The following is a 27504-nucleotide window of genomic DNA, read 5'->3' on the forward strand; positions in this document are numbered from 1 at the left end:
TTTAAGTATCCTCTGGCAGGGAGGTTATTAGAGAATTGGGGGGGGGGGGGGGGGGGGGGGGATTATTAAACATACTTTTTTCCCCATCTTTCCTTTTTAAGTCAACATGTTTTTAGGTTTCGTGGAACATAAGAGTGATCATTGTTCTAGAGGGACTGATGTATATTGACTAATTATTTGAGTATGTTTTAGTATATTTATAACTTTATAAGTACATTAGGAGTAGTGACCATTGTGTTACGGGTTAGGTAGAATAGTATCTGAGGTAGAAGGCGAGGTACACATGAGGCCTGTGGTTGAGACAAAATGTTTACATAGGGCTGTTAAGTGGGATGGAATGTGTTTGTGGTGATCTGTTGGGGCTCATAAATTAAGGTTGTGGTGATAGAGGGGTATCATTCCCAGACTATGTATATTGTTACAGGAAATAGCTCATAGGAGGAAGGACAGCTAACTGTGCAATATTGGGACTATGAAGTTAAATTGAAAGTTACACATACCCAGATCATGGTGAGAGTAGAAGAGATAGTGTTGGCATTTCAGACACCATGGTAAACTTTCAAGAAACCTGTGACTCAAGAGTTGTTAGATTGGATATACTTCCAACTCATTAAAATCGCTTTCCCAATTTCGAACAGCCGGCGAACACTTGACAGATTACATGCACGGCAGTCGCTGTAGGGACAGTAATTGAAAGAGGCTATAGTCATGGGCCATGTTAGTAGTAGTAGGGGTTACTTTTGTTGGGTTCTGAGAATATGAAATACACTTATGTCACTGAGGGAGTGCTGAGGTTTAGAGGGTCTTCACCAGAAGTTAAGGGTTATAGGAGGAAGGTATATAGTGGGTGCAACTAAGCTTGGAATGTGTTGAGTGCAGGGAAGTGATTACACGTGGCAGGCATTGATAAGGGGAGAGAGCCATGGATTAGTGATGGAGGGGAGTTGAGGTCAGGTCGCCTTAAGGGAGAAATAAAAACATTTATGGTCTGTATCACTTAGTGTCCTGCCTAGCAGTAAAGAACAATGTTTGTACCGATGTGTAGGAGGAGACTCAGCCTATGAGAAATTGCTAAATATCAGTGCTTGTGTGAAAATGTCTTTGTCTGATGCAGCCGTATTGAATAAACTTGGTTAAGCTTTCATAGTGTCCGTAGAAGAACACTTTAGTAGCATTGTTGGGATATCAGTTTACGAGGACTCATGCCACATGGAATTGGTAGCTGGTAATTGGGAGACCAATGAGTGATTTGGCCATAAGGGGGGAGTCTATGTATGTTGTCAGGACGTGACCCATGCATCGCAGTGTGTATATCCTCAGGTGAAAGCAGCACATGAGAAGCAGGAGATAACCGAGGGCACGGGCTGAATTCTGGAGATTGAGTGTACATCAAGATACACCAGGTGTTGGGACAGCGTTGGTCTGGTCCACACACAGTACTCCTTATAGCACCTGCAACGGTGAAAATCGTCATGTCTCTCCTCAGTGGATGCATAGTTCTCCCGAGATGTAAGGTTCAGCTGCATAATGGGTGAGCTTGAAAACGCCATGACAGAGGAAGCGGAGCTAAAGAGAGAGAGACTAGCTACTTTAAACATCGTAGTTGGGTTAGCTGCTGTATTGGTTAATGATCACATGAAAAGGATAGATGTTGGGGTACTCTAAACAACATTTTGGAGGCATAGATGTGAAAGTCGGCAGGGTAGCCTAGTGGTTAGAGCATTGGACTAGTAACCTAAAGGTTGCAAGTTCAAATCCCAGAGCTGACAAGGTACAAATCTGTTGTTCTACCCCTGAACAGGCAGTTAACCCACTGTTCCTAGGCAGTCATTGAAAATAAGAATTTGTTCTTAACTGACTTGCCTAGTTAAATAAAGGTAAAATTTTAAAAAAGTCTATTCAGTGCCCGAGTTACCTCAAGAGGATGTAGCGTTGATTAGAGTTAAGCACTTGTCTCAGGTAAGGTGCCTTGGCTTGGGAACACCTCTTGGATCCAGTGGTCTAACGGGGAAGACTGGGCCAAAGCATAAGGCGGCTTTTTAGGGCTTTCATTTTTGCCGAACTCAGCAGAAAAGTATTCTGAAGGCATAGTCAGGTGAATAGAGAATGAGAATTGTCATGTTATTAAACTTTGGGTTTGCATGCATATATAATTATGCATAGCTTACCACATTGTTAATACCGTTATGTTTTGTGTTTCTCGTTGCGTTGCAAGTCTTGTGCTATAACTCTCTTAGGAACCAGAAGGAGAATGTTGAACTGGGAGAAGTCAACGGATCCGTGGACACATTATTATCAGTGTTCTATGAGAGATGGAAATAAGATTGTGTGATCATAGATCAGAGGCGATAAGTCTCTGAGAATGTAAACCTCACTGTGAATGTTATGTTAATTTTGTGTTCATGTTTTATTATCATTGTTTGTCCATTTACAAGTAATTTCCAAGTTTATTTACAGTTGAAGTCAGAAGTTTACATACACCTTAGCCAAATACATTTAAACTTAGCCAAATAGTTTAAATGTACGTTTTTCACAATTCCTGACATTTAAAATTTCCTGTCTTAGGCAGTTATGATCTCCACTTTATTTTAAGAATGTGAAATATCAGAATAATAGTAGAGAGAATGATTAATTTCAGCTTTTATTTATTTCACCACATTCCCTGTGGGTCAGAAGTTTACATACACTCAATTAGTATTTGGTAGCATTGCCTTTAAATTGTTTAACTTAGGTCAAACGTTTTGGGTAGCCTTCCACAAGCTTCCCACAATAAGTTGGGTGAATTTTGGCCCATTCCTCCTGACAGAGCTGGTACAACTGAGTCAGGTTTGTAGGCCTCCTTGCTCGCACAAGCTTTTTCAGTTCTGCGCACAAATGTTCTATAGGATTGAGGTCTGGGCTTTGTGATGGCCACTCCATTACCTTGACTTTGTTGTCCTTAAGCCATTTTGCCAAAACTTTGAAAGTATGCTTGGGGTCATTGTCCATTTGGAAGACCCATTCGCAACCAAGTTTTAACTTCCTGACTGTTGTCTTGAGATGTTGCTTCAGTATATCCACATAAATTTCCTCTCTCATGATGCCATCTATTTTGTGAAGTGCACCAGTCCCTCCTGAAGCAAAGCACCCCCACAACATGACGCTACCACTCCCATACTTCACGGTTGGGATGGTGTTCTTTGGCTTGCAAGCCTCCCTCTTTTTCCTCCAAACATAACAACGGTCATTATGGCCAGACAGTTCTAATTTAGTTTCATCACACCAGAGGACATTTCTCAAAAAAGTATGATCTTTGTCCCCATGTGCGGTTGCAAACCGTAGTCTGTCTTTTTTATGGCGGTTTTGGAGCAGTGGCTTCTTCCTTGCTGAGCAGCCTTTCAGGTCACGTCAATATAGGACTCGTTTTACTGTGGATATAGATACTATCGTACCCGTTTCCTCCAGCATCTTCACAAGGTTATTTTCTGTTGTTCTGGGATTGAGTTGTACTATTTGCAACAAAGAACACATCTCCTTCCTGAGCGGTATGACGGCTGTGTGGTCCCATGGTGTTTATATTTGCGTACTATTGTTTGTACAGATGAACATGGTACCTTCAGGCATTTGGAAATTGCTCCCAAGAAAGAACCAGACTTGGAGGTCTACAATGTATTTTCTGAGGTCTTGGCTGATTTCTTTTAATTTTCCAATGATGTCAAGCAAAGAGGCACTGAGTTAAGGTAGGCCTTGAAATACAGCCACAGATACACCTCCAATTGACTCACAATCATGTCAATTAGCCTTTTAGAAGCTTCTAAAGCCATGACATCATTTTATGGAATTTTCCAACCTGTTTAAAGGCACAGTCAACTTAGTGTATGTAAACTTCTGACCCACTGGAATTGTGATACAGTGAATTATAAGTGAAATAGTCTGTAAACAATTGTTTGAAAAATTACTTGTCATGCACAAATTAGATGTCCTAACAGACTTGCCAAAACTAGTTTGTTAACAAGAAATTTGTGGAGTGGTTGAAAAACGAGTTTTAATAACTCTAACCTAAGTGTATGTATACTTCCGACTTCAATGGTAAGTTGAACAGTAGGAAGGTATTGTTCAAGAGGGACTGTTGGGTTCTGAGAATATGAAATATACGTATTCATGTCACTGAGGGAGAGCTTAGGTTAGAGGGTCGACACCAGAACTTAATGGTTATCTGTAGGAGGAAGGTATATAGTGTGTGAAATTAAACTTGGAATGTGCTGAGTGCAGGGAAGCGATCACGTGGCAGGCATTAATAAGGGCAGAGAGCCATGGATTAGTGATGAAGGGGGGTCGAGGCCAGGTCACGTTAAGGGAGAAAGAAAAGTTTATGGCCGTATTACTTAGTTTCATGCCTAGCAGTAAAGATACCATGTTTGTTCAGATGGGCAGGAGGAGACTCAGCCTAGGAGAAAGGGTTAAATATCAATGTTTGTGTGAAAATGTTTGTCTAATGCAGGTGTTTTGATCCTATTGGAAGAATAAACTTGGTTGCGCTTTCATAGTGTCCGTAGAGTTTTTACTCTGAAAATTAGAACCTAACAGTGACTCGTGCAGCACAACTTACTCATACACCGATCAGCTGTCATTCATGACGCAACACAAGAGGGCATGTTAATCACAGACACTAACAAAGTTGAGTAACAGGAAACAAGGAAGCGGCTTAATGCATGAGTGACACGTATGACGTGGTGTTATGTTGCTCTTCTTCCTTGAGTCTAATGTAAGTCAGAGAGAGATTAGCGGTGCTTCTCAGAACTAAAACATGGCATTTCAGCCCCAACTGTCAATAACAAAACACGTCCAGGACTCACCCTTCGCCAAGTTTCTCTAGCACATCAAAGACTTCCTCTGGCTGCTTGGTTAAACTGTCTTCACTGAGCTTCTTTAGCTGCCTATAGGGTGGAGAAAGTTTCAAATTGTTATTAGTCATATGTACAGGATACACATGGTGTTCCAAAGAAATGCTTACTTGCAGGTTCCTCCTCGACCAAGCAACAACAAGAAATAAAAGATAAAGATACAAAGTAAATGTATAAATAGATTAAACATTTTATCATAAGTATAATACCGGAAGGAACAATTAATTTACATGCGTTTTTGGCAAGGGGGGATTGGAGGGAAAGTGTTAATTTTGCAATCATAAGATTCTGGTATCAGCAGCTGTGATGGGTGTGTTGCCTGAATGTATGTATGTGTGTGTGTGTGTGTAAACTCAGCAAAAAAAAGAAACATCCCTGTTTAGGACCCTGTCTTTCAAAGACAATTTGTAAAAATCCAAATAACTTCACAGCTCTTCATTGTAAAGGGTTTAAACACTGTTTCCCATGCTTCCTCAATGAACCATAAAACATGTATGAACATGCACCTGTGGAACGGAAGTTAAGACTAACAGCTTACCAACGGGTAGGCAATTAAGGTCACAGTTATGAAAACTTAGGACACTAAAGGAGCCTTTCTATTGACTCACCAAAAGAAAGATGCCCAGGGTCCCTGCTCCTCTGCGTGAACGTGCCTTAGGCATGCTGCAACGAGGCATGAGGACTGCAGATGTGGCCAGGGCAATAAATTGCAATGTCCATACTGTGAGATGCCTAAGACAGCACTACAAGGAGGCAAGATGGACAGCTGATCGTCCTCGCAGTGGCAGACCACGCGTAACAACACCTGCACAGGATAGGTACATCCAAACATCACACCTGTGGGACAAGTACATCATGGCAATAATAACTGCCTGAGTTACACAAAAAACACACAATCCCTCCATCAGTGCTCAGACTGTCCGCAACAGGCTGAGAGAAGCTGGACTGAGAGCTTGTAGGCCTGTTGTAAGACAGGGCCTCACCATACATCACCGGCAACAACGTCGCCTATGGGCACAATCCCACCGTCGCTGGACCAGACAGGACTGGCAAAAAGTGCTCTTCAATGACGAGTCGCAGTTTAGTCTCACCAGGGGTCGGACTCGTGTTTAATCGTCGAAGGAATGAGCGTTACACCGAGGATCGATTTGGAGCTGGAGGGTCCGTCATGGTCTGGGGTGGTGTGTCACACGCTGTGCGTTACAGGGAAGACATCCTCCTCCCTCATGTGGTACCCTTCCTGCAGGCTCTTCCTGACATGACCCTCCAGCATGACAATGCCACCAGCCATACCGCTCGTTCTGTGCGTAATTTCCTGCAAAACAAGAATGTCAGTGTTCTACCATGGCCAGCGAAGAGCCCGGATTTCAATCCCATTTAGCACGTCTGGGACCGTTTGGATCGGAGGGAGGACACACCACTGGGGGGCCCCTATGTTAAGAGTCAGTGGGGAGGAGGTGTTGTTACCAATCCTCACAGCCTGTGGTCTGCCCATCAGAAAGTCCAGGATCGTTATAGAGGGCGGTGTCCAGACCAAGGGTTCTGAGCTTGGAGGGAACAACAATGTTGAATACTGAACAGTAGTAAATGAACAGCATTCTCACATAGGTGTTCCTCATGTCCGGATGTGTTATGGCAGTGTGAACAGCGATAAAAATGGCATCTTCCATGGATCTGTTGGAGCGACAGGCAAATTATAGCAGGTCCAGTTTGCCTGGCATGCTGGACTTGATGTGGGAAATGACCAGCCTCTCAAAGCACTTCATTATGACTGGGGTGAGTGAGAAGGGGCAATGGTCATTTGGGCATGTCATCTTGTTTTTGATTCGGCAATGGGACGGTGGTGGTTTCCTTGAAGCAGGTGTGGACTACAGCCTGGGACAGGGAAAGGTTGAAGATGTCCAAGAAGACGTCAGCCAGCTGGTCAGCACACACACTGACGACGCGTCAGGGATGCCATCTGGGCCAGCGGCTTTGTGAGTATTCAATTAAACGTTTTCCGCACGTCAGCCTCGGAAAGCGAAAGCACCTGGTCTTCCGGAGCAGCGAGTCTTCCTGGATGTGCTCGGAATCGTTATGCACCTAACTGAGGAACTCAATTTAACCTTGCGCAATACCCTAGATGAAGTTGTACCCCTAAAAACAAAAAAACATTTCTCATAAGAAACTAGCTCCCTGGTAATACAGTAAATACCCGAGCTCTGAAGCAAGCTTCCAGAAACCTGGAACGAAAATGGCGCCACAACAAACTGGAAGTCTTCCAACCAGCTTGGAAAGACCGTACCGTGCAGTATTTGAAGAGCCCTCACTGCTGCTCGATCAGCCTACTGTTCAAACTTAATTGAGGAAAATAAGAACAATCCAACATTTATTTTTGATATTGTCGCAAAGCTAACTAAAAAGCAGCATTCCCCAAGAGAGGATGGCTTTCACTTCAGCAGTGATAAAATCATTAGGAAATAAAATTACGGACTCCTCTTTAAATCTGTGTATTCCTCCAAAGCTCAGTTGTCCTGAGTCTGCACAACTCTGCTAGGACCTAGGATCAAGGGATACACGCAAGTGTTTTCGTACTATATCTCTTGACACAATGAAAATAATCATGTCCTCTAAACCTTCAAGCTGTATACTGGACCCTATTCCAACTAAACTACTGAAAGAGCTGCTTCCTGTGCTTGGCCATCCTATGTTGAACATAATAAACGTCTCTATCCACCGGATGTGTACCAAACTCACTAAAAGTGGCAGTAATAAAGCCTCTCTTGAAAAAGCCAAACCTTGACCCAGAATTTTTTTTTTAAACTATCGGCCTATATCGAATCTCCATTTCCTCCCATGTTTTCGAAAAAGCTGTTGCGCAGCAACTCACTGCCTTCCTGAAGACAAACAATGTATACGTGTCCTCGTGCTCCTAGACCTTAGTGCTGCTTTTGATACCATTGATCACCACATTCTTTTGGCGAGATTGGAAACCCAAATTGGTCTACACAGACAAGTTCTGAACTGGATTAGATCTTATCTGTCGGAAAGATATCAGTTTGTCCTCTGACAAATCAACTGTAAATTCCGGTGTTCCTCAAGGTTCCGTTTTAGGACCACTATTTTATTGTATACACTGCTCAAAAAAATAAAGGGAACACTTAAACAACACAATTTAACTCCAAGTCAATCACACTTCTGTGAAATCAAACTGTCCACTTAGGAAGCAACACTGACTGACAATACATTTCACATGCTGTTGTGCAAATGGGATAGACAACAGGTGGAAATTATAGGCAATCAGCAAGACACCCTCAATAAAGGAGTGGTTCTGCAGGTGGTAACCACAGACAACTTTTCAGTTCCTATGCTTCCTGGCTGATGTTTTGGTCACTTTTGAATGCTGGCGGTGCTTTCACTCTAGTGGTAGCATGAGACGGAGTCTACAACCCACACAAGTGGCTCAGGTAGTGCAGCTCATCCAGGATGGCACATCAATGCGAGCTGTGGCAAGAAGGTTTGCTGTGTCTGCTGCGTAATGTCCAGAGCATGGAGGCACTACCAGGAGACAGGCCAGTACATCAAGAGACGTGGAGGAGGCCGTAGGAGGGCAACAACCCAGCAGCAGGACCGCTACCTCCACCTTTGTGCAAGGAGCACTGCCAGAGCCCTGCAAAATGACCTCCAGCAGGCCACAAATGTGCATGTGTCTGCTCAAATGGTTAGAAACAGACTCCATGAGGGTGGTATGAGGGCCCGACGTCCACAGGTGGGGGTTGTGCTTACAGCCCAGCACCGTGCAGGACGTTTGGCATTTGCCAGAGAACACCAATGGCAAATTCGCCACTGGCACCCTGTGCTCTTCACAGATGAAAGCAGGTTCACACTGAGCACGTGACAGACGTGACAGAGTCTGGAGACGCCGTGGAGAACGTTCTGCTGCCTGCAACATCCTCCAGCATGACCGGTTTGGCGGTGGGTCAGTCATGGTGTGGGGTGGCATTTCTTTGGGGGGCCGCACAGCCCTCCATGTGCTTGCCAGAGGTAGCCTGACTGCCATTAGGTACCGAGATGAAATCCTCAGTTGGTCCTGGGTTCCTCCTAATGCAAGACAATGCTAGACCTCATGTGGCTGGAGTGTGTCAGCACTCCAGCAGTCTGGGAGGAGATCCCTCAGGAGACCATCCACCACCTCATCAGGAGCATGCCCAGGCGGTGTAGGGAGGTCATACAGGCACGTGGAGGCCACACACACTACTGAGCCTCATTTTGACTTGTTTTAAGGACATTACATCAAAGTTGGATCAGCCTGTAGTGGTTTTCCACTTTAATATTGAGTGTGACTCCAAATCCAGACCTCCATGGGTTGATAAATTTGATTTCCATTGATAATTGTGTGATTTTGTTGTCAGCACATTCAACTATGTAAAGAAAAAAGTATTTAATAAGAATATTTTATTATTTCAGTTCAAGGATGTGTTATTTTAGTGTTCCGTTTATTTTTTTGAGCTGTGTATTTTACCTCTTGGTGATGTAATTCGGAAACATAATGTTAACTTTCACTGCTATGCGGATGACACACAGCTGTACATTTCAATGAAACACAAAATTGCCCTTGCTGGAAGCCTATGTTTCAGACATAAGGAAGTGGATGGCTGCAAATGTTCTACTTTTAAATTTGGACAAAACAGAGATGCTAGTTCTAGGTCCAAAGAAACAAATAGATAATCTGTTGAATCTGACAATTAATCTTGATAGTTGTACAGTCGTCTCAAATAAAACTGTGAAGGACCTCGGCGATCTCTCTTTTGACGAACATATCAAGACTGTTTCAAGGACAGCTTTTTCCATTGACATAACATTGCAAAAATCAGAAACTTTCTGTCCAAAAATGATGCAGAAAAATTCATCCATGCTTTTGTCACCTCTAGGTTAGACTACTGCAATGCACTACTTTCCGGCTACCCGGATAAAGCACTAAATAAACTTCAGTTAGTGCTAAACACGGCTGCTAGAATCTTGACTAGAACCAAAAATGATGATCATATTACTCCAGTGCTAGCCTCTCTACACTGACTTTCTGTTGAGGCAAGGGCTGATTTCAAGGTTTTACTGTTAACCTACAAAGCATTACATGGGCTTGCTCCTACCTATCATTCCAATTTGGTCCTGCCGTACTTACCTACACGTAAGCTACGGTCACAAGACGCAGGCCTCCTAATTGTCCCTAGAATTTCTAAGCAAACAGCTGGAGGAAGGGCTTTCTCCTATAGAGCTCCATTTTTATGGTATGTTCTGCCTACCCATGTGATAGACGCAGACTCGGTCTCAACCTTTAAATCTTTATTGAAGACTCATCTCTTCAGTAGGTCCTATGATTGAGTAGTCTGGCCCAGGAGTGTGACGGTGAATGGAAAGGCACTGGAGCAACGAACCGCCCTTGCTGTCTCTGCCTGGCTGGTTCCACTGGGATTCTCTGCCTCTAACCCTATCACAGGGGCTGAGTCACTGGCTTTACAGGTGCTCTTCCATGCCGTCCCTAGGAGGGATGCGTCACTTGATTGGGTTGAGTCACTGACGTGATCTTCCCGTCTAGGTTGGCCTCCCCTTGGGTTGTTCCGTGGCGGAGATCTTTGTGGGCTGTACTCTGCCTAGTCTCAGGATGGTAAGTTGGTCGTTGAAGATATCCCTTTAGTGGTGTGGAGGCTGTGCTTTGGCAAAGTGGGTGGGATTATATCCTGCCTGTTTGGCCCTGTCTGGGGGTATTGTCGGATGGGGCCACAGTGTCTCCCGACCCCTCCTGTCTCAGTCTCCAGTATTTATGCTGCAGTAGTTTGTGTAGGGGGCTAGGGTCAGTCTGTTATATTTGGAGTATTTCTCCTGTCTTATCCGGTGTCCTGTGTCTTTTGTGAATTTAAGTATGCTCTCGCTAATTCTCTTTCTTTCTCTTGGGGGACCATGCCTCAGGACTACCTGGCCTGATGACTCCTTGCTGTCCCTTGTCCATGCTGCAGCTCCAGTTTAAACTGTTCTGCCTGCGGCTATGGAATCCTGACGTGTTCACCGGACGTGCTGCCTGTCCCAGACTTGCTGTTTTCAACTCTCTCGAGACCGCAAGAGTGGTAGAGATACTCTGAATGATCGGCTATGAAAAGCCTACTTACATTTACTCCTGAGGTGCTGACCTGTTGCACCCTCAACAACCACTGTGATTATTATTATTTGACCCAGCTGGTCATCTATGAACATTTGAACATCTTGGCCATATTCTGTTATAATCTCCACCTGGCACAGCCAGAAGAGGACTGCCCACCCCTCATAGCCTGCTTCCTCTCTAGGTTTCTTCTTAGGTTCTGGCCTTTCTAGGGAGTTTTTCCTCGCCACTGTGCTTCTACACCTGCATTGCTTGCTGTTTGGGGTTTTAGGCTGGGTTTCTGTACAGCACTTTGAGATATCAGCTGATGTAGAAGGGCTTTATAAAAAAATGAATCTGTCTCGAATCGAGCATGGAATGTGTTGAGCTCGTCTGGGAGGGAGGCGTCGGTAGGCACCAGACAGCTGGATTTGCATTTGCCCATGATAATCTGTAGTCCTTGGCACATGCAGAGTCAGTTGTCGAACATCAACTCAAGTTTGAGTCTGAGGTCTTTTTGCATCCCTAATGGGTTTGCAGAGCTCGTTCCTGCTTGCCTTGTACACATGGTGCGCTACTGAGTCAGAGTTCTTTCTGATGACATTGAATGCTACAGTACGGGCTCTCAGCATGGTACGGATATCTCCGATCATCCCATAGACATTAAAACTAGTAGATAGTGATAGGAATACGTGGAATACCTGGTTCATCCAGGGATTTTGGTTGGGGTATGTCCAGATTGTTGTACCCACAATAACATCAACACATTTCCTAATGAAGCCTGTGACTGAAGATGTTGATGAATGAGTCCTGAGTGGATGAATCTTTGAACATATTCCAATCAGTATTTTCAAAACAATCCCACAGCACCAAGTCTGCCTCCTCTACGCAGCACCTCGCTATTCTCTGTGTTGGTTGCTCCCTCTTGAGTTGCTGCTTGTAGGGCGGGAGTAGGAACACAGACATGATCTGATTGGCCAAAGTGGGGGATGCTTTGTACGCATCACAGATGTTTGTATATACTGTACATGATCCAGCATGACGCTACCTCTTGTGGGCCAGGATACATGTTGGTAATATTTTTGGAAAAATGTGCTTTAAATGTGCTTGGTTAAAGTCATCCACGACAATAGACTGCTTCCGGGTGAGAGGATTCTTGCTGGCTAACGATCTTGTTTAGTTTGTTGAGTGCCGCCTCGGTGTTTGCTTTTGCAGGTATGTACACAGCTGTGATAACACACGTGAATGAACTCGGCATACAGTATAGTCGGGTCGGAATTTTTGCATCAGAAACTCCAGGTCAGGAGGACAAGAGCTTGAGATATTTTCAACTTTGGTACAGCAGGAATTGTTGATGAGGAAACATACTTCGACCTCCCAGTCTTACCAGAAGCCACCGTTTGATCCATACGTCAAATAAAAAAGCAGTCTGGTAGAATAGCAGAGTTGAGCGTTTCGTCCGTAAGATCTGTCTCTGTAAAAACAAAGACATGGCACCTGTTTGAACTTGTTATAAAAGAGACCTGTCCACAACCTCAAACAGTCACACTCCAAACTACACTATGGCCAAGACCAAAGAGCTGTCAAAGGACACCAGAAACAAAATCCACGCAAAATCTCACCCCGTGGGGTCAAAATGATCACAGGAACGGTGAGCAAAAAGAATTTGGAGATTTGCGTGGAGTCCCAGATCGAGGGAGATTATCAGTGGTCTTGTATGTCTTCCATTTCCTAATAATTGCTCCCACTGTTGATTTCTTCAAACCAAGCTGCTTACCTATTGCAGATTCAGTCTTCCCAGCCTGGTGCAGGTCTACATTTTTTTTCTGGTGTCCTTTGACAGCTCTTTGGTCTTGGCCATAGTGTAGTTTGGAGTGTGACTGTTTGAGGTTGTGGACAGGTCTCTTTTATACTGATATGTGATGATATGTGATGTGATTTTCTGGATTTTTTTTCTCATTTTGTCTGTCATAGTTGAAGTGTACCTATGATGAAAATTACAGGCCTTTCTCATCTTTTTAAGTGGGAGAACTTGCAGAATTGGTGGCTGACCAAATACTTTTTTGCCCCACTGTATATATAAAGTCTGATTTGATAGAGCAGTCTGACTGAGTAGCAGCAGGCCCGCAATCATCCATTCAAACAGCACTTTAGTGCGTTTTTCCAGCAGCTCTTCGCAAGCACAGCGCTGTTTATGACTTCAAGCCTATCAGCCTAACGGCTGGTGTAACCAATGGCTACCTAGTTAGCTGGGTGTGCGCTAATACTGTTTCAAACGTCACTCACGTTTAGATTTGGAGTAGTTATTCCCCTTGCGCCGCAAGGGCCGCGGCTTTTGTGGAGCGATGGGTAACGCTGCTTCGAGTGTGGCTGTTGTTGATGTGTTCCTGGTCCGAGCCCAGGTAGGGGCGAGGAGAGGGACGGAAGCTACACTGGCAATACTATAGTGCCTACAAGAACATCCAATAGTCAAAGGTATATGAAATACAAATGATAGAGAGAGAAACAGTCCTATAAATACACTGCTCAAAAAAAATAAAGGGAACACTAAAATAACACATCCTAGATCTGAATGAATGAAATATTCTTATTAAATACTTTTTTCTTTACATAGTTGAATGTGCTGACAACAAAATCACACAAAAATAATCAATGGAAATCAAATTCATCAACCCATGGAGGTCTGGATTTGGAGTGACACTCAAAATTAAAGTGGAAAACCACACTATAGGCTGATCCAACTTTGATGTAATGTCCTTAAAACAAGTCAAAATGAGGCTCAGTAGTGTGTGTGGCCTCCACGTGCCTGTATGACCTCCCTACAACGCCTAGGCATGCTCCTGATGAGGTGGCGGTTGGTCTCCTGAGGGATCTCCTTCCAGACCTGGACTAAAGCATCTGCCAACTCCTGGACAGTCGGTGGTCCAACGTTGGTGGATGGAGCGAGACATGATGTCCCAGATGTGCTCAATTGGATTCAGGTCTGGGGAACGGGCGGGCCAGTCCATAGCATCAATCCCTACCTCTTACAGGAACTGCTGACACACTCCAGCCACATGAGGTCTAGCATTGTCTTGCATTAGGAAGAACCCAGGGCCAACCGCACCAGCATATGGTCTCACAAGGGGTCTGAGGATCTCATCTCGGTACCTAATGGCAGTCAGGCTACCTCTGGTGAGCACATGGAGGGCTGTGCGGCCCCCCAAAGAAATGCCACCCGACACCATGACTGACCCACCGCCAAACCGGTCATGCTGGAGGATGTTGCAGGCAGCAGAACGTTCTCCACGGCGTCTACAGACTCTGTCACGTGCTCAGTGTGAACCTGCTTTCATCTGTGAAGAGCACAGGGCGCCAGTGACGAATTTGCCAATCTTGGTGTTCTCTGGAAAATGCCAAACGTCCTGCACGGTGTTGGGCTGTAAGCACAACCCCCACCTGTGGACGTCGGGCCCTCATACCACCCTCATGGAGTCTGTTTCTGACCGTTTGAGCAGACACATGCACATTTGTGGCCTGCTGGAGGTCATTTTGCAGGGCTCTGGCAGTGCTCCTCCTGCTCCTCCTTGCATAAAGGCGGAGGTAGCGGTCTTGCTGCTGGGTTGTTGCCCTCCTACAGCCTCCTCCACGTCTCCTGATGTACTGGCCTGTCTCCTAGTAGCGTCTCCATGCTCTGGACACTACGCTGACAGACACAGCAAACCTTCTTGCCACAGCTCGCATTGATGTGCCATCCTGGATGAGCTGCACTACCTGAGCCACTTGTGTGGGTTGTAGACTCCGTCTCATGCTACCACTAGAGTGAAAGCACCGCCAGCATTCAAAAGTAACCAAAACATCAGCCAGGAAGCATAGGAACTGAGAAGTGGTCTGTGGTTACCACCTGCAGAACCACTCCTTTATTGGGGGTATCTTGCTAATTGCCTATAATTTCCACCTGTTGTCTAATCCATTTGCAAAACAGCATGTGAAATTTATTGTCAATCAGTGTTGCTTCTTAAGTGGACAGTTTGATTTCAAGGAAGTGTGATTGACTTGGAGTTACATTGTGTTGTTTAAGTGTACTATATTAACTACAACCTAAAACCTCTTACCTTGGAATATTGAAGTCTCATGTTAAAAGGAACCACCAACTTTCGTATGTTCTCATGTTCTGAGCAAGGAACTTAAACGTTAGCTTTTTACATGGCACATATTGCAACATATTACTTTCTTCAACACTTTGTTTTTGCATTATTTCAACCAAATTGAACAGGTTTCATTATGTATTTGAGGCTAAATGTATTTTATTGATGTATTATTTTAAGTTAAAATAAGTGTTCATTCAGTACTGTTGTAATTGTCATTATTACAAATAAATAAATAAATAGGCCGATTAAATCGGTATCTGCTTTTTTGGTCCTCCAATAATCGGTATCGGAGTTGAAAAGTCGATTCCATTACCTTGCAATTCTTTGCAGGTGGAGTAATGGAGTAATGGCGCCAGAGGAGACGACTGCTGTACCGACTCAGGGGCGTGAATACATATATACATATATATTTTTTAAATTGAACTAAGCAAGTCAGTTAGAACACATTTTTAATTACAATGACGGCCTACCCCAGCCGACGCTGGGCCAATTGTGTGCAGCCCTATCCCAATCACGACCGGATGTAATACAGCCTGGATTCGAACCAGGGACTCTAGTGACACCTCTTGCACTGAGATACAGTGCCTTAGACTGCTGCGCCAACATTTGTTTTCACTTTGTCATTATTGAGTATTGTGTGTAGATGGGTGAGAGAAAAAAATCAATTTAATCCATTTTGAATTCAGGCTGAAACGCAAATTTATTTTGGAATAAGTCAGGGGGTATGAATACTTTCTGAAGCCACTGTATATCGTCAGTTATGTGTCCAATAATGTTAGCCTATGTGGTTGTGTCCCTTGTCACTCCTGCTACATTACAGCAGTGATCCACTAAATGGATAGCCAAGCTAATTTCGCCCTCATGTCGGTACTAAGCAAGCACGCTATGTAGTGTTAGGTATCAACAGTCAATCTAGTAGGTGCTTGCTGGAAACTATAGTGAGCTTCCATTGGTCAATAGCAACGCGATGTCGCGGAGAACAACTTTGGGTCCACTCTTTCGCCCATGCTTGCATCGCCCAATGGTTTCCGCCCACGTCCCTTCTTTTAATTGAAAATTAATCGGGCTCCGTTGTTTCATAGCCCCCAGCGTGCCAAATCAAATGCTAGATGCATTTCTGCTGTTAGGTTAGTCGCTTGTCAACATTGTATAGCTATTAGCTAGCTTATGTACAGTAGGTAGTTAACACCGTTTTCAGTTGACATCAGGGAAGAGCAACTGTTGACCCAGTGTCCCCCAGTCCTGTCTTACCATCTCCAACCATAGGTGCGGAATGATAGGAGTTGGCAAACCAACACAATCAGATCTGGAGCCAGGCAAAATGTTGTGCCATTTCAAACTATCTTCCTACAAATATATCTATGTGGTGCAATATCAGGTATGTTACACTAGCAGTAACAGCTAACTACCAAGCATGTAGATAGTTAGTTGATAACGTTGGAGCTTGGTAGTGTCTCTCCGCTGTAAGATGCTAGCTAGCTATGTTTCCCTTAGCTAGCTTATATTAACCCCAACACGATCAGGCTAATATTCAAACTGGAGAAACAAACTTCTGCAGCCAATTTAACTAGGTTGTACGGATTCATTACCTGCGTGGGTGTGTCCTCATTTGTACTTTGTCCTTGTTCTCCATTGTTTTCTTCAAGATAGTTCACTTCTGTAAAGCTAGCCAGCGGCTCTTGCTGCGATGATACGCTTTTCTGAATGTTTTACAGTTGTCTCTCAGCTTCTCATTCGTGTTTCATTGTGTAAAGCCAAGTTTCCAAAATCTGAAATTTTCCTTAAACTACTGGAATCTCATTCGTTGCTCCATCCTCCTCTGACTAGGCTGCTTTTGACTTTTTTGACAATTTGTAGCCAAGTGTCTTGACATTCAGTTAAAACCAGGAAGAGCGTTTTGAGACTGGGCGCGGAATGAGGGGGGCCAAAGAGAATAGCCTACCACAGCATGAATCATAATACCCATAAAACCTACCGTTCAAACACGGAAATGGTTATAATCGTTTTTCCACCATTCATTTTATCCCTGCATTGTAGATTTTAGAAACACTTCAAATAAGTGTTTCGCGTAGGCTTACGTTTTGATAACCATGTAAATGTCTATCGTTAAAGGTGACGTTTATCAATATATTCGCCTGTAGTTAGCCCCCCAAAAATGAAACGCTAATTAGCTGCTAATGTGGTTATCATACAGAACTACAAATGCCTGTCTCAAGCGTCATGTCACTCATCAGGGTCATGATAATCTGGATGTATCTGCCGAATATAGACAAAAAGTAAGACCCTCTGGATTAACTATCTAATGTTAGCTAAATTGGCAAAAGTTATTTAAATGGACAATTATGTGAATTACATTTCTTATATAAGTAGTTAACATTAGCTTTCTATTTGTCTAGCCATTTAAATTAATAAGAAATTCATAAAAACAAGTTACGTTTTATTTGGCTTTTATAAACCACCAGTTTTACTTGCTAGGTAACTAGGGCTACGTGTTCTTGATGGCTAGGTGTATTTTAGTCAGTTTTTTTTAGATTTCAGGGATTGATTTTTATTGATTTTATTTAACCTTTTATTTAACTAGGCAAGTCAGTTAAGAACACATTCTTATTTACGATAACGGTCTAACCTGAGCGACGCTGGGCCAAAAGTGCGCTGCCCTATGGGACTCCAAATTACGGCCGGTTGTGATACAGCCTGAAATCAAACCAGTGTCAGTAGTGACGCCTCTAGCACTGAGATGCAGCGCCAGACAGCTGCACCACTCGGGACAATTGATACGTTTGCTGTTACCCTCTGGACAGCAGATCATTAGCCTTCCCTTGTAACTATACTATGTAACCTGATTTAGTCCTACATGGTATGGTGGGTTGTAAATTGGTATTCACACTTGTTTTTGAGGTAGAATTACAGTTTAAAAATATATATATATTTCACCTTTATTTAACCAGGTAGGCTAGTTGAGAACAAGTTCTCATTTGCAACTGCGATCTGGCCAAGATAAAGCATAGCAGTGTGAACAGACAACACAGAGTTACACATGGAGTAAACAATTAACAAGTCAATAACACAGTAGAAAAAAAAGGGGAGTCTATATACATTGTGTGCAAAAAGGCATGAGGAGGTAGGCGAATAATTACAATTTTGCAGATTAACACTGGAGTGATAAATGATCAGATGGTCATGTACAGGTAGAGATATTGGTGTGCAAAAGAGCAGAAAAGTAAATAAATAAAAACAGTATGGGGATGAGGTAGGTGAAAATGGGTGGGTTTTTACCAATAGACTATGTACAGCTGCAGCGATCGGTTAGCTGCTCAGATAGCAGATGTTTGAAGTTGGTGAGGGAGATAAAAGTCTCCAACTTCAGCGATTTTTGCAATTCGTTCCAGTCACAGGCAGCAGAGTACTGGAACGAAAGGCGGCCAAATGAGGTGTTGGCTTTAGGGATGATCAGTGAGATACACCTGCTGGAGCGCGTGCTACGGATGGGTGTTGCCAGAATGACCAGTGAACTGAGATAAGGCGGAGCTTTACCTAGCATGGACTTGTAGATGACCTGGAGCCAGTGGGTCTGGCGACGAATATGTAGCGAGGGCCAGCCGACTAGAGCATACAAGTCACAGTGGTGGGTGGTATAAGGTGCTTTAGTGACAAAACGGATGGCACTGTGATAAACTGCATCCAGTTTGCTAAGTAGAGTGTTGGAAGCAATTTTGTAGATGACATCGCCGAAGTCGAGGATCGGTAGGATAGTCAGTTTTACTAGGGTAAGTTTGGCGGCGTGAGTGAAGGAGGCTTTGTTGCGGAATAGAAAGCCGACTCTTGATTTGATTTTTGATTGGAGATGTTTGATATGAGTCTGGAAGGAGAGTTTACAGTCTAGCCAGACACCTAGGTACTTATAGATGTCCACATATTCAAGGTCGGAACCATCCAGGGTGGTGATGCTAGTCGGGAATGCTGGTGCAGGCAGCGGTCGGTTGAAAAGCATGCATTTGGTTTTACTAGCGTTTAAGAGCAGTTGGAGGCCACGGAAGGAGTGTTGTATGGCATTGAAGCTCGTTTGGAGGTTAGATAGCACAGTGTCCAAGGACGTGCCGGAAGTATATAGAATGGTGTCGTCTGCGTAGAGGTGGATCAGGGAATCGCCCGCAGCAAAAGCAACATCATTGATATATAGAGGGAAAAGAGTCGGCCAGAGAATTGAACCCTGTGGCACCCCCATAGAGACTGCCAGAGGACCGGACAGCATGCCCTCCAATTTGACACACTGAACTCTGTCTGCAAAGTAATTGGTGACCAGGCAAGGCAGTCATCCGAAAAACCGAGGCTACTGAGTCTGCCGATAAGAATATGGTGATTGACAGAGTCGAAAGCCTTGGCAAGGTCGATGAAGACGGCTGCACAGTACTGTCTTTTATCGATGGCAGTTATGATATCGTTTAGTACCTTGAGTGTGGCTGAGGTGCACCCGTGACCGGCTCGGAAACCAGATTGCACAGCGGAGAAGGTACGGTGGGATTCGAGATGGTCAGTGACCTGTTTGTTGACTTGGCTTTCGAAGACCTTAGATAGGCAGGGCAGGATGGATATAGGTCTGTAACAGTTTGGGTCCAGGGTGTCTCCCCCTTTGAAGAGGGGGATGACTGCGGCAGCTTTCCAATCCTTGGGGATCTCAGACGATATGAAAGAGAGGTTGAACAGGCTGGTAATAGGGGTTGCGACAATGGCGGCGGATAGTTTCAGGAATAGAGGGTCCAGATTGTCAAGCCCAGCTGATTTGTACGGGTCCAGGTTTTGCAGCTCTTTCAGAACATCTGCTATCTGGATTTGGGTAAAGGAGAACCTGGAGAGGCTTGGGCGAGTAGCTGCGGGGGGGGGCAGGGCTGTTGGCCGAGGTTGGAGTAGCCAAGCGGAAGGCATGGCCAGCCGTTGAGAAATGCTTGTTGAAGTTTTCGATAATCATGGATTTATCGGTGGTGACCGTGTTACCTAGCCTCAGTGCAGTGGGCAGCTGGGAGGAGGTGCTCTTGTTCTCCATGGACTTCACAGTGTCCCAGAACTTTTTGGAGTTGGAGCTACAGGATGCAAACTTCTGCCTGAAGAAGCTGGCCTTAGCTTTCCTGACTGACTGCATGTATTGGTTCCTGACTTCCCTGAACAGTTGCATATCGCGGGGAATATTCGATGCTATTGCAGTCCGCCACAGGATGTTTTTGTGCTGGTCGAGGGCAGTCAGGTCTGGAGTGAACCAAGGGCTGTATCTGTTCTTAGTTCTGCATTTTTTGAACGGAGCATGCTTATCTAAAATGGTGAGGAAGTTACTTTTAAAGAATGACCAGGCATCCTCAACTGACGGGATGAGGTCAATGTCCTTCCAGGATACCCGGGCCAGGTCGATTAGAAAGGCCTGCTCACAGAAGTGTTTTAGGGAGCGTTTGACAGTGATGAGGGGTGGTCGTTTGACTGCGGCTCTGTAGCGGATACAGGCAATGAGGCAGTGATCGCTGAGATCCTGGTTGAAGACAGCGGAGGTGTATTTGGAGGGCCAGTTGGTCAGGATGACATCTATGAGGGTGCCCTTGTTGACAGAGTTAGGGTTGTACCTGGTGGGTTCCTTGATGATTTGTGTGAGATTGCGGGCATCTAGCTTAGATTGTAGGACTGCCGGGGTGTTAAGCATATCCCAGTTTAGGTCACCTAACAGAACAAACTCTGAAGCTAGATGGGGGGCGATCAATTTACAAATGGTGTCCAGGGCACAGCTGGGAGCTGAGGGGGGTCGGTAGCAGGCGGCAACAGTGAGAGACTTATTTCTGGAGAGAGTAATTTTCAAAATTAGTAGTTCGAACTGTTTGGGTATGGACCTGGAAAGTATGACATTACTTTGCAGGCTATCTCTGCAGTAGACTGCAACTCCTCCCCCTTTGGCAGTTCTATCTTGACGGAAGATGTTATAGTTGTCATGTTATTGATGCCTAATTGCAAACCTTATTTGCACCTTCTCTATTCCAGAACCAATCGGTGTGCCTGAGTCTTATCACCTTTCAATTAGGTTAGCTGTTTCAACCTGGAACACTATTCTCCTGCTTTGGTCAGTTGTCATTGCAGGAAGTCTTGAAGAGCAGGAGTGTGTGTTAAACGTTTTGTTCCAGCCCAGCTCTAACACCTGACTTAAACAATCAACCTGCCGAATTACGACAATAGGCTATGATTTTTATTAAGGACAAGCTTATAGACACTCATCCCAAGGGTCCCAGTATATATACACACTCAAGTCTCCAATGGTCCCCAGTACTGGTTGATGTGAAGGCCTAGGTGACCACACACAAACGGATCTACAGCTGTGATAAGATTCTTCTATCATTCACACACTGTAGACAGTGTAAAACAATGCTTAAGTTGTATTGTCTATGGCTCAATTTGTGGAAATGATGTCATAACTCATCGTCTTTAATGTTGTGATTCACAGACACGTGAGGACCTCGATTTGAACACCGCAACTGAGATGGACTGACGTTGACGGACACACGCTGAGACCACGAGTATGACTGGACATGGGATGGATATTTGTGAAGACCTAAAAGGGGTGCAAAAGCACACCAACTTATTTTTTATTCCATGGCCAACCATCTCGGGCTGAAAGCCTCAACCTAATTGGTTGATCACAGGTTAGGGTATATATATATTCAATGTCACCCTGAAGGTTGCCAGGGCAAGCTGTTTCTTGTACATACATTCAATTGTAAAATGCACAAACATTTTAGTAAAATGAGTATTCTTGAGTGAATAACATAAAATCCCACTTTTGTATGTCCAATAGGTTATGAAAAGCATCAACAATTTAACATGACCTTATGGTGAGTGACATTTAATGAAGTGAGATGACTGGATTAATATTTACATTCAAGTTCTCTCTGTACACATACAATTGCTTGAAAAATCAACCCCAATATGAATGAAGAAAAGATCCATGGAAGGGTGATCCAAAGGGGGTTGGTTGTATCTACACAGTAAAAAACATATATTTGGCTTTCTATTCGTGCATATCTATTCCGTGCTCTTAAACTGAGTTCATATCTCCCATGGTCTTAACTTAAATAGATAAAGTTTTGACCAGTTCAAATCCAGGTTGAAACTCCCCATAAAAGAGTCTTTATCAACAGGATCATATTGCCCTATCAGGTTAGAATGTTGTTTAAACAAGAGTAAAACTGGGTTAAATGAGACCTATTCTTAGTTTGAGGAACAGCACTTCATGTAAGTCCATCTCTCGTGAAGTATTAGCTGCATTATCTGCTGTATGGAAACTATTCCACAATGGGTGGTACCACATACACTGAAAAAAAATATAAACACAACATGTGTTGGTCCCATGTTTCATGAGCTGAAATAAAAGATCCCAGAAATTGTCCATGCACAGAAAGCTTATTTCTCTCAAATGTTGTGCACAGATTTGTTTACATCCCTGTTAGTGAGCATTTCTCCTTTGCCAAGATTATCTGACTGATTTCCTCACATGAACTGTAACTCAGTAAAATCTTTGAAATGGTTGCGTTTATGTTTTTGTTCAGTATAGTTCTTCAGTAGACTTGTCATGCTATAAAAACACCTGTTGCCAGTCAACATGCATGAGAACCTGTCTGCCTGTCATCTGATCATGCAGGTAACATCAGTGGCTCAGTCCTATGTTGTGAACAGGGAAGGATAATAACGATTATAAAAATCATGTACAGAAACACAGAGATGGGGGGGGGAAAGCAGAGGTACATTTTGAAAAGCATGAGTAAAAACACTTTACAAGCTCTGTCCCACTCTCAAAATAATATCACCCAGGAATGCAGTGGGTACATACAATAGCTCTCCTTTTCTTTGGAACAACAGCTCTGTGTTCTGGGCCAGACTGGGGAGTTTCTCTGGACTCCACAGGTATATCGTGGGAAAGTCATTGGTTGGCAACACCCTTTGTGTCCGGGGGAACAGATGCAGCTGGTTGCAGGTTAGCGGTGGGTACAGTTGGTCAGGGAGTCTTGATCTGATCCACACTCTGGGAGCAGCCCCCCTCAGCTGGAGGCAAACAGAGATAGGGATCAAGTCTCTTTACTAAAACTTTACTAGTTTTACTAAAACTTTACTAGTTTTAGTGAGTGAGAACTATCACAGTATTAGTAAGTGACACTTGTTTTGTTATTCTACTACAATAACAGCCGGTGTCTTCTACATGGGCCAGAGAGGGTGGTCTGGCTGAGAGGCTTGTGACATCCCCAGCTGGAGAAGCTTCGTGACGGATCACCGCTGTGGCATAAATACTTGGTGTAGGACCACATTACCATCAGAGATTTACACGTTTATAAATTATTCATTAACCATTACTAATTAACCCTTGTAAATAGACCCTTATTGTAACATGCCATTTTGCACAAAAAGCTATCAAAATATTACAGTTATAATAGTTGATAGCAGGAGAGTGCAGTAAGAGAAGTAACGGTGCGTGGGTAAAATCACAGGGAAAGTCAGGGAAAAAAATCCATATTACAACCTGTGTGTTGTGTTAATAGTGTTGTTTGCTCTATAACTTGTTAGGCCTTTATATCACGGTTGCAAGGCATATTAACTAAGGCCGAGACAAGAAAGACTGGCAGAATAAATTCAACCACACCTTTGTTTCATCACATAAGTCCACAAAGCATATTGTATGTAACAAACAGTTACATTACATTTTCGGACTAATAAACAACTACTGATTTAGAACCACAGAGAGTTTCTGCAAGTTGCAAAGAGAGTACCATTTCAACTTTAACACTTCAATATCATCAAATCACCTGCTTAGTCTAATACAATTTAGTCCAATCAACATAAGATAAATATGATGTGGCTGTTCATGGTTATGATTTCTCTCTGTGTGCGTGGCCGTGCAAGTAGAAAAAACATGTTGACTCACCTTACTTGCCATCTTCCTCTATTTCATGTTGATGAAACGGTTTATGACTATCATACAGTACACACATTCTTTGTTGTCCTAGGCTACCTGGCAAAAATGCTTGCCCGCTTGCCTAACTTCCTTTCATGGGCAACGTTAGCTAGTTAACAGCCTTCTACATCTAGCTACATATTGAACTTCCATCCTCTCAGGCCAGGGGCACAATGTATGAATTTATGGTTGGATCAGAATCGTCGTCATAATCATTGGCCAGTACGGAGAATTAAGTAAAACCACGTCCAAATCCCTGTCTCCATCCATGGCTAATTTAGGAAAGGGCCAGTTTTAGCTAGCTAGCCACTGGTGGACAACAAAACAAGGAGATGCAAGAATTCAAGTGACTACTTGACTGACTAGTCTGACTAGTCTGACTAGACTAGACTGACTAGTCTCAGTGACGTATTGCTCTTGATTTGATTGGAGTGAAGCCATATCCAAAAATGGCTTCCCTTGACACTTTTTTGTTGTTCAGCCAGGAACATTCACAGTTTAGCTCACTTAGTTTAGCGCAACGCTGATTGGCATACTTTTTTTTAATCAAGGGAGGCCAAATGCCCGCTGGCTTCGCTTGCATTCAATGCTACTGGCAGCAACAACGTCATACTCTTTTTTACCATACAGTATCAGATAGATGGCTACACATACTGAGACAGAAGTCTGGCTTCCCTTGGCAACATGAATACACGCCACTAAGGAAGAGTAACCCACCTTCCATTAGCTCTTGGTAAAGATCTTCTTGATCTGGGCACTGACAGAGTCATGGATGTTCTTATCACGGGCTGTGTCTCCAGGGCACTGTAAATCCCAGTCAGGATGGGAAGGAAGAAGATATGACCGTCTTGTGGTAGTTAGATGTGCATTCTGCCACCTACTTTGCGGGAGGATAACAAGGATCCCAAAAAGGAAAATATTTTGGTAAAAATAAATAAATATTAAATAAACAAAATCAACCTGCTTTTCTGTAAAAACCTCATTCGAATCAGGTCTCAACACAGGCTCCTGTGAGGACGGGACATTTCCTAGCAACAACAGTCCTTGTAGTGCTTCCGTCGGTTGCAGATATAATGATATCCAGCTTCTTGGACTTCTTAGACACTTGTGCTGTGCAATTAGTCACTGTGGCTATAAATGCCACAAAATCCACCTTCTTCACAATGAGTGTATCCAGGTCACCCGATTGACTTGAAACAATAGCAACTGGTTGCAATGCATCCACCGCCATATCTTCAACAATGTTGCCTCTTGCCCCTTTGACTTCACCGGCCTCCACATAGGAGATCCGCTGTGCAACCCTGACCCTTGACACCTCAACCTCCTTCGCCCTAATAGGGCACTCAAGGAAGTCCGGAGTATGATCCCCAACACAAATGCAACATTTTCCATTCACAGATTCTTCAATATCATACTTCTCCTGTCTGCAAACATTTGATACGTGACCATATCCTTTACAATTTCCACATTGTAATGGTTTGGACACAAATGCTCTGACCGCATACCTCACATATTCAGTCTCCTCAAAGAACAATAATATCAACAGGCTTTTCTCCTTCCTTCCATTCACCATATACGGGTCAAGCGAAGTGCACTGACCACTCCTGAGATTTTCTGACTAAGGTACTCATCATCTGTATCCAACGAGACTCCAGCTATAACTCCTTTGGTAGGCGCCCTGCTCCGAAGATCAAAACATGTTACCTCTGGCATGGACAATTTTGCCAGATCCAGTGCACACTTCTTCTGTTCTTCATCAACAGAATTAACTAAAAGAAGGCCGCTTCTAGTCACCTTGATTGAATCCACTTTTCCACCAGTTCCTTCACAGTCCTCGATATTACAAATGGATTTCCCAATTGAATCTCCTTGTCCAATAAGAAATACATTATTGGTCCAGTCCTTGTCTTCCACTACAATCTTTGCTCGTTTTGTTCCATTCTTTGATTACACTATTTTCCACTCATTATCACACGTCACTTGCGGCATTTTCAGATTCAAGCACAGTCACCATTTCCTTCTCGACTTCCTCATGCAAAAAAAATAAACAATCTTCTTCTTCTGTGGATTTATATGGCGGTTGGCAACCAACCTTAAGGTGTATTACCGCCACCAACTGGACTGGAGTGTGGACCAGAGACAGTGAAGGTCTAAATCCTACCCAATATTCTTATCTCCTTAATTAACAAAATACATAATTAAATACTACATCCATAAACAAATCGCTATGAGAATATAGCTACTGAGATTGGACGTCACACACACACATCCATATATGGCAAGTGTGGTGTTTTGAGAAATGTATTATGTGTTATTGAGTTTAGATGTAAAATGGTTGCAAATAGCCAATGGGATTTGTATGCAGGGGTTAAGTTATTTGAATTAACAAATGATCATGGGGTTTCCGTTCTTGCATTGAAGTGATTGGAATACAAGATGCAAGGCCGATAAAAGTTCAATGATGTATTGGAGATTCGGGCTGAAGATACTGTAGAGAGTAGTTGACTGTAATGTGTTAAGGAGAACATTAAATAAATCTGTTCTGTTTATTATTAGTACGCTTCGTAGTCTTCAGTAAAATAACCCAGCTTCTTCGGATGCAACAGCAAGAGATATTAGAAAATGGAGGAGATAGGAAACCCATTAGGCAGTGAATGGAGGAGCGGTTAGTACCAGTAAAAAATTTCGACACACTCATTCAAGTGTTTTTCTTTATTTTTACTATTTTCTACATTGTAAAAAATAGAGAATAAATCAAAACTATGAAATAACACATATGTAGTAACCAAAAAATGGTTAAACAAATCAAAACATATTTTAGATTTTAGATTCTTCAAAGTAGCCACCCTTTGCTTTGATGACAGCTTTGCACTTCCCTGGAACCGGGACCACGTTAAAAGCTCCACTCCATTGATCATGTGGGTGGAGTCTGTTTTTTTGGGGTGTGGACTCTGTTGGTTGCATTCCACCCAGAGAGGAAGTCAGTCTTGTATAGTGTATATCCACTAGAGGGCTTGGGGAGTCAGACTAGCATACCAAGCAGGAGGGGCCAAAGCACACTTTTTGACTCTAGCTAGTGACAACGTTTGAACTTCCAGATCCGGTGTCGTATGCCTGTAAGGCTAGTCTGGTCTTCTATGCTTTACGACTCTACTTTTTAGTCGCAGAAGCAAACATCTCTTTTTGAATTGCAATTGCTAGAGCTTTAACAGCAAGAGCGTGAACTGCTCTTTGTCATGTTCTGACCTTTATTTCCTTTGTTTTGTATTTATTTAGTATGGTCAGGGCGTGAGGTGGGGTGGGCAGTCTATGTTTGGGGATTTGTATGTTTCGGCCTAGTATGGTTCTCAATCAGAGGCAGGTGTCATTAGTTGTCTCTGATTGAGAATCATACTTAGGTAGGCTGGG

At 43.6% G+C, this 27504-nt stretch overlaps 1 protein-coding gene and 2 long non-coding RNA genes across 4 annotated transcripts in view; 1 reads left to right on the forward strand and 2 right to left on the reverse strand.

The window, feature by feature from the left end:
• LOC109890783 (serine/threonine-protein kinase 4) overlaps positions 1 to 17365 on the reverse strand; it is a 58684-nt gene extending 41319 nt beyond the window's left edge. The window contains exons 1-3 of one of the 2 annotated variants that reach the window (XM_031824695.1): positions 16715 to 17068; positions 4836 to 4916; positions 2169 to 2303 (exon numbers count right to left, since the gene is read on the reverse strand). In XM_031824695.1, coding sequence (XP_031680555.1) covers positions 2169 to 2173 — 5 coding nt within the window. In that variant the 5' untranslated portion in view covers positions 2174 to 2303; positions 4836 to 4916; positions 16715 to 17068. Of the gene's footprint in view, positions 1 to 2168; positions 2304 to 4835; positions 4917 to 16714 lie in introns of both variants that reach the window. The other variant, XM_020482812.2, reaches the window with a different exon arrangement.
• LOC116374187 (uncharacterized) lies at positions 17106 to 22537 on the forward strand. Its single transcript, XR_004209982.1, has 2 exons — positions 17106 to 17401; positions 21598 to 22537. It is a non-coding gene; the product is annotated as an uncharacterized LOC116374187 (long non-coding RNA).
• On the reverse strand, positions 21976 to 26150 carry LOC116374186 (uncharacterized). Its single transcript, XR_004209981.1, has 2 exons — positions 24814 to 26150; positions 21976 to 23192 (listed from the first exon to the last, which is right to left on the reverse strand). It is a non-coding gene; the product is annotated as an uncharacterized LOC116374186 (long non-coding RNA).
• Between the last annotated feature and the right edge of the window lie 1354 nt (positions 26151 to 27504).

Source organism: Oncorhynchus kisutch, linkage group LG5 (assembly GCF_002021735.2).
Source record: "Oncorhynchus kisutch isolate 150728-3 linkage group LG5, Okis_V2, whole genome shotgun sequence".
Taxonomy (NCBI): Eukaryota; Metazoa; Chordata; class Actinopteri; order Salmoniformes; family Salmonidae; genus Oncorhynchus; species Oncorhynchus kisutch.